This window comes from Misgurnus anguillicaudatus, chromosome 9 (assembly GCF_027580225.2).
Source record: "Misgurnus anguillicaudatus chromosome 9, ASM2758022v2, whole genome shotgun sequence".
In the NCBI taxonomy this organism is placed as follows: domain Eukaryota; kingdom Metazoa; phylum Chordata; class Actinopteri; order Cypriniformes; family Cobitidae; genus Misgurnus; species Misgurnus anguillicaudatus.
This window is the reverse complement of record NC_073345.2, coordinates 32,245,699-32,258,828: the sequence shown is the minus strand read 5'-3', so window position 1 is coordinate 32,258,828 and position 13,130 is coordinate 32,245,699. Positions and strand designations below refer to the sequence as shown.

Here is a 13,130-nt window from a genome sequence, read left to right as displayed (position 1 = left end):
TCAGATAGCTCTGTTAGGATGGGGGATTTCAAACAAGTGGTTTTGCACCTATTTGGCTCCCCCTACTGGGTTAACTTGCAATCTCATTACAGATTGGCTGACTTTGCTGCCACTCAAAAAATGTAGCCAATTAAGTGGATGGGCAGTTAGATGCCTGTGATGTCATAAGCATCAGTTTTTCAGATTGGGCCGTTTTCTCGCTGACATTTCTAAAAGAGGAATTTCTATGAGACTGAGATGTTTAGCATGTCTAGCACTTTTTGTATGTTTGTGAATGTGGGTAGACTACCATTATTCAACAAAGACAAGGTAAAAATTGTTTTTCTCTCTGTCCTCTTTAATTGAAATATACAGGAATTTATGGGAATTATTTGGAAATGTATATAAACAATATCATTTACAAATATAAATAAACATTTTGTTTGGTCATAAGCAGACATGGATGCAAGGTAATCCTGATACTTACGCTCATTAATCTCTTTAAAAATCTTTCAGAAATCATTAATATTAAAATAATAATATGTATATTTTTAAAAACATTAAAAATAATAATGATGTCCAAACTTTTGGGTGGTACAGTAATTCTGTATAATAACAGAAAACTAGCAGAATGAAGAAGAAAGAGCATCATAGCTTGAGCTAGCTTCATGATAGCTAGCATCATATATTTTCAATGAAATAGTGCTAGCGTACATTTAGATAACTGATTTATTGACTTTAAGAAGTTATTTGTGCATGTTATGGAAGAATGCAAGTACATGCAGGGGGTGTGGCCGCAATTGCCCTTCAGTAAGCATTGTGCATGTGTGCATGTGACTGAGGAATATGGGTAGAAATTCAACTGAAATTGCATTGAATCTTGTTGTTTAAAACAAAATTAGTATTTAAAGTAGTAGTAAAGTATTTTTTAAAAAATTCCAAGTTTATTCATATTAATTCCTGTAAATTTTCATATATTCCCATTCATTCCCATAAAAAGTTTTGCAAACCTAGTTATAGCAGATTGACTTACTAGGTTTATAGATGTATAGATGAAGTATCTAAACTAACTACCTATCCAAAGAAATACCATAATTTCCACGAAGATGCTATAGCATCATGCATATATGAAAAGGCATAAATATGACACTAATTTCTACCCCAGTAAAATTAAAATGGGATCTCCTTTAAACCATACAAGATGCTAGGGCTGTCACTGTTATGAAATTTTGCTAGCGGTTAACTGTATAATAAATTGTGTCGATTATGATGATTAATTGCTTGTTTTATGGCTTTGACGATTAATTGTCTGTTTTATTGGTTTGACATTTAATTATCATAATTTTTTTCTTTGTTTATGAAATTATTTTCACATATTGTTGTGATTATTTAAATTAAATCTTTTGCAAGGTTTTCCTGGCAGTAAATATTAATATAACACACATTTTGACTTACTAGGTTTATAGATGTATAGATGAAGTATCCAAACTAACTACCTATCCAAAGAAATACCATAATTTCCACGAAGATGCTATAGCATCATGCATATGAAAATGCAAAAATATATAACAGTAATTTCTACCCCTGTAAAATTATAATGGGATCTCCTTTAAACCGTACAAGACGCTAGGGCTGTCACGGTTTGAAATTTCCCTGGCGGTTGATTGTATAATAAACGTGTGGCGATTATGACGATTAATTGTTTGTTTTATTGGTTTGACATTTAATTATCATCATATGTTTTCTTTGTTTATGAAATAATGTTCACATATTGTTGTGATTATTTCAATTAAATATTTTGCAAGGTTTTCCTGGCAGTAAATATTAATACACATAACACACATTTAAAAGCAATCAGATACTGTCTCATTTATACAGGCGCTGCAGCTCCCCTTGTGTTTTTTAGTGAGATGTGCAATCATTGCGGTGATCTGAAATCATCTCGATGAGGTCAAAAAATGATTATTTAATCGTTGTGACAGCCCTACAAGAAGCTTTCAAAATCATTTATCTTTCTGTCACAGCAATAACTAGACTCAGATATTTGAAAGTGTGAGGGGTTTACCACCATGCTAAATCATCTTAGGTAGTTTCCAGACCCATTGCTACGTGTTTTGCTAAGGTTTTCTGTGGTTTCTATGTGGTTTAGCCTAAGTCTCAAGAATCTCAATGCTATCCTGGTCTTTAGGTATACCGGCCTAAATGTTTTTTTTTACTATTATCATCTGCCTTGGTGAAATGTATTGTTATTTGCTCTCTTCAACAAGCCGCTCGATTTAAAGAGTCATTCAGGTCTGTAGCCCATATGGTGCAGGGTGAGTTACACACAGAAGTTTAATACTTAAAGCTTGAGGCTTGTGGGGAATAATTCTTGTCAGATGCTTGTCATAATCTGCTGTATTTACAGGCAGTATTGCAGATTCGGGTGGTGTCAGTGCAGTAGAGCTTTTGTCTTTAGTATCTTTGGATGTAATGAGATCATGGGAGAAGATTGAACTCTAGGATCTCTCTGCGTCCCATCAGACCACACTGTGGATATTTATAGTCCGAGCGGAGCTGTGCGTGCGTCTCTGGATGCTGGAATAGATGCCGTGCGGCTCTTCTCATGCTTGCGTTGTAGTTTAGCATCTGTGCGATTGTTTTATCCTTTTGTTAAGCTTGACACAGTAATTATGAAAATTGTTTGCAAATGCTAAGCATGACTTCATGTTTGATTCAGAGTCAATGATGACATCATCTCTGATGACATAATGCCTGCATGTCAAGTTTGTGTATTTGCATGTGTTTAAAAGGGATAGCGCCTCCAAAAATAAAACCTTCATTATTTACTCACTGTCATGCTTCTGCCCGACTTCAACTTTCTCCTGCACAGGTGTACGTCGTAGTTTATTAAGTTTAAAATATAAATTTTCCATCCAAAATCCCATTGCTTCACCTCGAAAGTTATTTAATAACCATATGGATTAATTTTTGATGGATGGTTGTGCTTTTTGGAGCTTTAAAAATGGGGCACTATCCAATGCCATTATAAAGCTGAAAAGAGCCAGGATATTATATAAAGAGATAGTTCACTCTAAAATATTCTGTCATAATTTACTATAGGACTGCAACATCTAATCAAAAAAATCGATTATTAAATTCGTTGTGGCACTTTGTCTTCATATGTTGCTAGCTGCACGTTTATCAGGTGTTTCTTTTTCTCATCACGCACCTAGCAGACCTGCGTTGCCAGGTCTCCTGCCTTTTGGTGGAGTACTGAATTGGGCTTCTTTTAAACTGTTTTTGTTTCTGCTGGTTAGAGATGGATTTGGTCCATTAGTGGTTGGTATTTGGGCTGTGAATAGTTATTGGGATGCTTTTGGACTCATTTTGTATGGCCATTGGGCTGGTTTTGTTACGCGGATCTGGCAAAAGCGCAAAAGAACGCTGGTTAATAAAGGTTTCATTTCATACTTTAATATAAGCGAGTTTGTATTTGTTTAATTGTTGTTGGGTTTTCATCAAATAGTAATATACCACAAACTAATCATCTGTTTTAAAGTAAGAGGGAAATCCAGGTTTTTATTCCTGTAGCTACGCAACAATGTAGGCGATATCACTTTCATATCATATCGTTTATTTTTTTAATAATTAATAATGTTAAAGGGGGCATATCATGAAAATCTGACTTTTTCCAAAAGTGATATAATTGGGCCTCCATTGCTTTTATCTACCTAGAAAATGTGAAAAAGATCAACCCAGTAACTTAGTTTTGGTAAACCATTCTCTGCAAGCATGCGAAAAAATAGGTAATTGAAATTTGGCTCCCCTTGTGATGTCAGAAGGAGATAATACCGCCCCTTAATCTGCACTATCCAACCACGACACTGCCATTTAGTGCATTTAAAATGACACACTCAAAATGGCACATTTTTGCTCACACCTACAAAGTGTCAATTTTAACATGTTATAATAAATTATCTATATATTTTGAGTTAGAACTATTAGTAAACTTAAGTACTGTGTGGCTTTTGCACTTTTAAAAGTACACTTATGCATGCGAATACCCTAATTTAGTGCCTTATTTAGCTATAATAAGTGAAAAATCGTATGAAGTAAATGTTTATGTTTTTATCTGATTAGTCGATTAATCGAAAAAATAATCACCTGATTAATCGATAAAATAATCATTAGTTGCAGCCCTAATTTACTCACCCTAAAGGGGTGTGTACATCAAAGTGTTTAAACGCGGATGAAAATGCCAGGCGCACGCTGACTGTAGGCGCTTGTTAGCTTTTTTCAATTAAGCGCTTTGGTTGCTTTGATACTTCTGCTGTGTTTATAAGTTGTTAAACGATGCGCTGGTTGGTTGTTGTTATATTTGTTCTGACTCTCCTTCACTGTGATTGGATGGCCGAGTGAGAAGTGACATTGATGAGTGTTTTAACCAATGCTGAACAGTTTTTAACTCTTAGCGCTCAGCATTGGAAACAATTGAAACAATTGCAAAATGCTTTGGTGTGCACATTATGTTGTTCTAAACCTGTATGAGTTATGACACAAAAGGAAGATATTTTGATTAGGGATGCACCGATAGGATTTTTTTGGGCCGATACCGATTTAAACAGACAACTTCTGGCCGATACCGATATTAAACACTTGTATACAATACAGTTGGTCTATTAGCTAGTTTATTTCTGCATCAAATTATTTTTACTGAACATGGATTTGATCTAATTATTAACATTCAACTGACCAACATAATAAGAGAGGCACAAATTAAGCTAAAACAAATATAATAAGAAAGCATGAAAACCTTCAAAGGTGGTTTTTGCTATTCAGCATTTATTTTATTAACAACATTAACTCATTTTTTTTTCATATAATGGATTTCTTTATGCAGTTAATTAATAAACAATCTGTATCGGCCTTTCTCGTGCAATTGCCGATATGCCGATGGTTTCAAATGCATCAAAAATCGGCCGATAAATATCGGCGGCCAATACATCGGTGCATCATTAATTTTTATAAATGATAGTAAGCACATAATTGACGATACCCATAGACTTCCATACACTCTTAGAACGAATGTGTTAAAAACATGTGTTGTCCCTAAATGTGTTGTCCCAGAATCCACACATCTCCGTGTTATTATTGAAACAACACATTTTGTGTTACTTTTAACACAAAATCAACAAAAAATGACACATAATGTGTTAAAAGCTTAACGCACAAAGATGTGTAAATCCTTTCTAAGAATGTAGTAGGAAAAACAAATACTATTGAAGTCAATGGTATGTCAACTGTGTGCTTAAAAGATAGCAGAATGTTCATTTTTGGGTGAACTATCTCTTTCTCTCTGAGTCACTCTCTCCATCTTCTTTTCCACTTGCTCTGTCATCATCTGGCAGGTCTTTGATTCGAGACGTGTGCAGTGCAGACGCCTACACTCGAGTGTGCTCGCTGAACCCTTTCCTTTCTCTCTGATCCCTCGTTTGTGTCCACAGCGGATGCAGGTGCTCCGCTATCTGTCGGGTGTCTGTTTTGGGTCAGCTGATGACCCAACCGTGACCGTCATTAATCCACACCAGCTCTGTACACAGCAGGGTATTATTGCAGACCTTGACACTGTTAGACTACAACATGTATATGGTTACTGAAATCACCTCTGCTGTCTGTTCTCAATGTACCGTGTTTACATAACCAAACTGGACATTTGCAGTCATTTAAAATATCATAAATTTCCCCAAACCACAATGGAGTGTCTGGAAAACATCTGATGATATGAACGCTACATAATGTTGTGATTTGTGTGTGTTGTTGCTTTCCTCATTTTTATAAGAGCATCATTATTGGCTCCATTTATATTTTAATGCAAATGTGTCAGATGGGAGTGACTAAGATATCTAATGAATTCTGGGTGTTGTTGATGATATTTCACTATTGGAAATCATCAGTAGCAGATCTAGTTTAAATCTGGAGCACAGATGATCAGATTTGCTCCAGATGTGGATGATATCTCTGTGACAGTGGGTGTGGTTTAACCTGTGGGCAGAAACCACTAGATTATAATCCACCTTTAATATCAGACAGGGAACAGCTGGATTATTGGTGCATCCAATACTGTCAGACAGACCGGGAGAGATTGCTTAAACGTAAACTCAGTTTTGGTTTTTGGAGTGACGAAATTTTAGTGGAGCAATGGATGTTGGTGTACCTCCGTTATTTAAAGAAATATGGACTAAACTGATTCTGGATCAGAGGGTAATTGCTATACAATTCAGACTTTGACTTGTGTTGCTTATATTAACATGCTAAAATGCCAAAAGAGACAAACTGTAATTTAACCTTTTGTGGAGTCAAATATAAACTTTTCTTATATAGTTAATCTTACCCAACATTTGGGTTTATCCCTTTTAAAAATAACCCAGCATTTTTTGTGAAATATAGAGCAAATTTACCTCAAATCCTTAAATAAAAAAATAATGTTGTATATTTAGATGATTATATTCATATAGATGTACAGTATAGTATTTATTGTTTAAATTATGTTAATCTATTTTGTTTAACAATACGTTCAAAAAGGGACGAACCCAGCATGTTGGTTTGTAATTTTACCTATGCTGGGTTGTTTCAACCTATTGTTGGGTCAAATATAAATATTTTCTGGGATAATTTAACACAACGGCTGAACTCGACGCTTTTTGACCCAACGTTGGTCAGTTTTTTTTTTAGAGTGTACTGTAGGTGGAGTTGCAATGGGTGTTAAAGTTTTTAATTTATTTTTAAATATATAAAACAAGGTATTATTTAGTCTCTGAAGCTATTTCCCTTGTGGAAACGTATATTCTATGTTTAATTTTTTGCATGTATTCGTTTAGAAGAGAACGCAAAGACTCATTTCATGTTGAGATGAACGCTACATTCACACGGGGCGAAAACGTTAACGCTTGACGAATAGCTTGTCTGAAACGTGGCCGACAGCTAATTACAGTGGCCGCAACACAAATGCTCCGGTCTTGCATAAACGTAAAAGGTGATTTGCATAAGGCGATCTGATTGGCAGACGCACGCATTGGCGCTTGAAAAGTTGAGAATGTTAAACTTCTGACGCGAGCAACGCCAATTACACGACGTTGACGGATCCACAATTCAGTTCAGTAACGCTTGTATTTTATGCAAGTTTTCTGGAAAAAATCTATATTATTCCCTGTGTAGTGTAGGATAATATCATAAAAATTCTAGACTTTGTAAGCACACGTGCTAAACTGTTCGCTTCAAATGCTTATAACTTCTGTATGTGAATGTTGATTCATACCAAAATGCTTTTTTGCATAGTTGTGTTTGACAAATAAAAACGTCTCGGGTTACATATGTAACTGTTGTTCCCTGAGAAGGGAACGAGACGCTGCGTCTCCCTTGCTATAGTTCCTGCGTCCCTGTAACGCTGTCTTTGGCAATATTTCAGATAGCGATATACTTCCTGGCTCCCGTGTGACCCTGTCTTTGTCGTTAAGCCTCACCATTGGTTGAATTTGATATACACATTAAGACGGACTTACCCCTGGAGGCGTCCCCAAAGTGTCACCGCAATGACTCAGCGCGAGTTCCCTCGAAAGGGAACTGTAACAATGAATCAAGGTAACACAATGTAACCTTGCTCTCATTTGAAATGTGTCCCAACATTTAGTCCTTGAATTTGAGGGTATTGGACCTGGAAACTCATTGAAAGGTCCTTGAATTTGAAGTTAACTAAGGTGTGGGAACCCTGAGATTTCTTGCGGGATTTAACTTTGTGCCATGCTAATTTTTCACTTGAGTTGAATATTGAGTAGCTTTTAGAAAGCCAGTAGTTTGGCCTAGCCTGTCGTCGCCATCTTGGAAGCGCATCACTTGCAGATAACCGAAAAGGGGTTAAGATGCGGGACGTGGGTGAAGTTGAGGTGGCTGGTTGCTGAAACCATGCCCGTTTAGTATGACTGTAGTGACAGCAGTGGCAGTTCACCCGTCACTCAAGTGACCACGCCCTTAATTATGCAGAACATTATGGCTTAAAGGTGTCATAGTGTAAAAATCAGACTTTTTCCATGTTTAAGTCCAATAATTTGGTCCCCAGTGCTTCTATCAACCTAGAAAACGCGAATAAGATCAACACAGTAACTTTGTTTAGGTAAGCCATTTTCTGCAAGCATGTGAAATTTCAAATTTCGCCTGTTTTGTGAGGTAGGTAGCAAGGCGAATTACAATAATACCACCCCCTTAATCGGCACAATCCAAACACAGCACTGCCATTTAGTGCAAAGAGAAAGATGGAGAAAAGAAGGAATTGACAGCACAATTAAGTTTCAATTACGACAAACCACCATCATTGTGATCAGTGTTTGCATTTTATCCGCTCATTTGCATTTTAAAGGACACACCCAAAAACGGCACACTTTTGCTCAGGCCTACAAAGTGGCAATTTTGACATGCTATAATAAATTATCCATATGGTATTTTGAGTTAAAACTTTACATACGCACTATGGGGACACCAAATATTTATTTTACATCTTATAATATGACCCCTTTAATATAAGTGAAACGGATGAGTTACAAAAAAATTCACTCCCCTCACAGTTGTCATCAAGGGCAAAATTATCTATATAAACCAAAAACACCTTTTGTACTAGGCTGAAAACATATTTTATGCTGTAAATTTGGGCAATTTAATATGGGGGGTCTATGGGATTGACTACCTTTTGGAGCCAGCCTCTAGTGGCCAGTCGATGAATTGCAGTTTAAGTCACTGTGTGTGCTTCACGATAGAGATTGAAGTCCCTCAACTAGGTGATGTCTTTCTTTTTGGAAGAGGGGACTAGAGCGGCCATACTAACCTTTGCGATTCCCTCCATTCATATTAATACCAGTGACGCATCATTAAATATCTTTGACGTAAATGTGGTACAGTAAAGGAAGAAGACAGACAGTCGAGCAAACCACTGTGAGGCAAGGGAGGGGAGACTCGATGTTTCTAAACTTTGCATTTGTATTGTTTTACTACTTACACAATTATTTAATTTGATTTGAAGGGACATTCTAGAAGGGACAACCCTCAGATAGGGGTGGATCTGTTCCCCCAGCCCTCCCCTAGATTTCCGCCTATGCACGTTCTCATTACATTTTCACAGCAGATTTTTAGTTTGCACCTTGAGCTCTTTGTGTAGCATTGTGGTTTTCTATGGTTAAAGTGTGTTGAACGCTGTGTTGGTGTTTAAATTAGACCGACTAAACAAATTACTGTGTCGATGAGATGCTTTTGAAGTTGCTTAGGAGAAATTAAACTAGAAACAAATTAGATGGTTTTTAAAATACATTGAGTATAAAGCTGTAATATTGCATAGGAAGGTAAAATACTGGATTTAGGTAAATTTGATAGAGTTCATGATGAAATCTTTAATAATATTGACTCCTGATTGTCTATAGACTTTGCCAATCTGAGCTTAGTTTGTGACATTGTTGAGATGTCTTTTAAGACTCCAATAGAAATGTCTACTTTAGCTAAATGTTTTCCATTTGCTCTCCATTTCATCTCATCGATATCTAGGAGAGATAATTGAGATCTCAACTTTGAGTTTTTTCTTATGGGTTTCAATAACAGATAACATGCAGTAACACAAATCAATACCCACAGACACTTCCTGTGTGCACGCGCACCCACGCACACACACACATACACATGAACAAGTTTCAGTACGCTCATCCTGTCTGATAGGTAACTGCATGCCGAACAGGAACAGTGTCTGTCAGATGGAGAATGTGATATGTTCAGGTGTGTGTAGGCTAATGTTTATGTGGATGGATCGAGTGCGTGAGTAAAAGATCTGGCTGGATTTCTCAGGTCGAGATGATTGAAGACAAAATGGGGGGATGCTTCAGTCAAACCAAGGTGATCTTAAATGTCTACGTGCCTTAAGACCTGACAATGAGTTGGTGATGGTTTCTGTTTAAGGTGTTTCACAATGTTCTCAAGTGTACTTTGTGTATTTGTCGGGACACACTTTGTATTGGGTTGCTGTATGGTTCGTTGAAGATCATAAAATGTTGGTTTTGGGGTTATTTAAAACACAGAATGATTTAGTAAACATAACGTTATTTGTAAAACCTTTGAGATTCTAATATGGCACCCGACTGTAAATATCATGTAATTTAAATTTTGCATATTGCAACATAGGTGCCAAAGAATGCATTGTAATAATATGTTAAAAATGTTCTTTGGTATCTACAAGGTATGTGGCTTTATTAACCTCTCGACGCCCCCTAGCTCGTGGGCGGGATGACGTCAGTTTTTTTAACGCTGCTAACAATATCTATAAGGCTAACTGTCCACAAACATTAATAATATTAGCATTACTATACATTGTTTAAAAGGTCTTTGAGATACAGATGCTCAAGCATCATAAATGTCCAGATGACAACATGCTAAATATAAACGTGACTTCTTACCTTTGTGTTGATGTAACGATTGCGAATCGAATCCAGTCTGTTTCAGATGTGTGAATAACCCATAAAAACTCTCCAATAAAATACATCCAATGACCATTTTTGTCCACAAATGCGTATAATCCGTGAAATATAGATTTATTGTCCGTTGTTTAAATCAGATTTCGCATGAACATCTTGTAATAGAATATAATATACAATTTGAGGACTATTTACGTCGTAACACTGTATATGAGATTACACCCCGCGTTCAAACATGTTTTAAGAAATAGGCGGGAGTATAATACATAATATCCAAACAGCGCTGTCAAAACTTGTGACGTCATTTGACTTTCTCATTCCTCCAATGGCTTCATGGAAAATATTGATTGACAGAACGTGTAGCCAATTAGATAACGAATCCAACGATCTTTGTGTGATGTTTCATTTCCTGGTGTGGAAACTGCATACTAACATAAGGATAAATAATAATAAGAACGAATGTGTATGCATGTTAACAAAAGATTTTTCATTTTTCGGCCTATTGACCTCAAATGTGAAACATAACTTATTTAGACTTGTGGCTTTGGGATCATTTGGGATTTTATGCAAAAAAAATTATAATATTCCAATTTACTTCATGCTCTCTATCTTTTTTAATTTTGAAACCTGAAAAATGAAGCTCAAAGTGTCTTCTTTCTAATAATACCATAGTTATGCTTATACTCTAAATGGTTTAGTAAAAACAACCCTTTTAGTAAAAGTAGTTTTTTCATGGTTTGGGGGTGCTTTTCAAGAGGTTAAGTGCAAAAAAATTTTACATATCCTTTACAACCCTAGGATTTGCCCTTATAATGGTCTATTAAAAAGGGTCATGAATACTAATGTTGAGCTCTGCTCTGATTGGCTGTTTCTCAGAGCAGCTTCTTCAGTAGCTTTGTGTGTGTGACTTTATGTTTGAGTTTGTAGACAAAGATACAGATTTTGAGGAATAATCAATTGTTTGGAGATTGTTTATAAACATAACTGAGTAATAAGTTTGTTTTTTTTCAGTATGGACTTTCAAAACGTGTAACGTCAATAATAGAACTTGCACCTAAACGCTAGCATATAGCATTAACTAGCATATAGCGCTAACTCAGCTATCACAGCATTTTACTTATTTTAATGTTGGGGTGTACATCTTAAATGTAACGTCACAGTTTATGTTATGTTGACATTGGCCTGTTTTCCAGCGGTCTTTTGCATACACAAGGTTTACATAAGAAGGAGGAAACAATATTGTTTAAGGCTCATTACAATGCACAGAACTCTTATTATCCATCTATGCCTAGCTAAATACAGTTTTACATTTTACGGCACCTTTAAGAGTAATTTGGGAAAAAGTAAAACAAAGAAAAGAGGAATAGTTTAGAGGAACATCCTTTTTGTTTGTCAATACATAGAGATTCAAGCCAGGTGTTTTATCAGTTGAAACCAAACTTGTGTATAAATAATCATCCATAATAAGATCTAAATATATAATATTTTTTACAGTGTTTGTACATTCTTTATGTGTTGTTCAATTGCCAAACAATTAAGGCAAATTGCATTTGTCATCTTTTACCTGTAGTAGTTTTTAAGGCATTTCTATCACTTTTAGAAAGTATGTGTATGTGACCACAATAATTTGTTTTTTTTACATATTGTTATACCAGTTAATACAATCTTTAAGCCATTTGGACTCATTTTTACACTAATTTTATCATGTTTTACATGGTTTTAGGCATTTTGCTTGACATGGCACTAAAAACAGCTCTTATCTGTCATACAGTCACTATAACACACAACCTCTTGTGGCCTATTGCTTCAACAAACTTTCCAGGAAGTTAAATGTATTTTATTTGATAAGACTTCTGTATGCTATAGGTGAACAGTACGGTATGTACTAGAGTCATGCTGCAGGATTTGTCTCAGATTTCAGGTTTTTAATTGAATCAGGTTCGCCTGTGGTTTTTGAAAGGAAACGTTGAAGCCTAAACATCTTACACATGGTGAAGTTGTTTCTTAGATCTGGTGCACTTTACTCTCAGTGCTTTTGTAATACCACACCAGCACAACATTTTTTATTCAATATTCACCATTGTTTGACAAAAGGCGATGTATAAGTTCCTCATTCATGGAAAATATGCAACCTAAACCTGTCCCGTGTCTACTATATTATTTTGAACATGCTTTAAGTTTTAGCGAGTATTGTAATGTTAAATGTGTATGTATAACCGCTTATATCTTTACAAAATGACAGACGATTTTTAATGCTGGACATTTATGGGGGGCAAAGAGACCCCCATTCCCTTTAGCCACAGTTATTGGTCAAATTTTGTCTGAATTCTTGCTTCCAACTCTTGTTGACCTCAGTAGATTGCTGGTGATCCTGAACAGCGGCAATATCACCACCATTATATTTGTCTCCTTATCCGTGAACCTGTGGTCAAACACTTTTGCTTTTTAATGATCGAATGTTCTCTCTTTCTCTCTCTCACAGGATCAGTTTGATAACCTAGAAAAGCATACGCAGTGGGGAATAGACTTTGTGGAAAAATACACCAAATTCGTGAAGGAAAGATCAGAGATCGAGCTTAACTATGCAAGACAGATCAGGTGAGCGCCTTATGTTGTTATGTAATCTTTTTTTTTGACTTGAAGGAATAGTTCACTGGAAAATAAAAAGTT

At 35.9% G+C, this 13,130-nt stretch overlaps 1 protein-coding gene across 23 annotated transcripts in view; it reads left to right on the top strand.

The window, feature by feature from the left end:
- Window positions 1-13,130, top strand: part of fnbp1b (formin binding protein 1b) — an 87,542-nt gene that overhangs the window by 16,091 nt on the left and 58,321 nt on the right. For all 23 annotated transcript variants that reach the window (XM_055179276.2, XM_055179278.2, XM_055179286.2 and 20 more), the window contains exon 2: window positions 12,943-13,058. In XM_055179276.2, coding sequence (XP_055035251.2) covers window positions 12,943-13,058 — 116 coding nt within the window. The remainder of the gene's footprint in view (window positions 1-12,942; window positions 13,059-13,130) is intronic.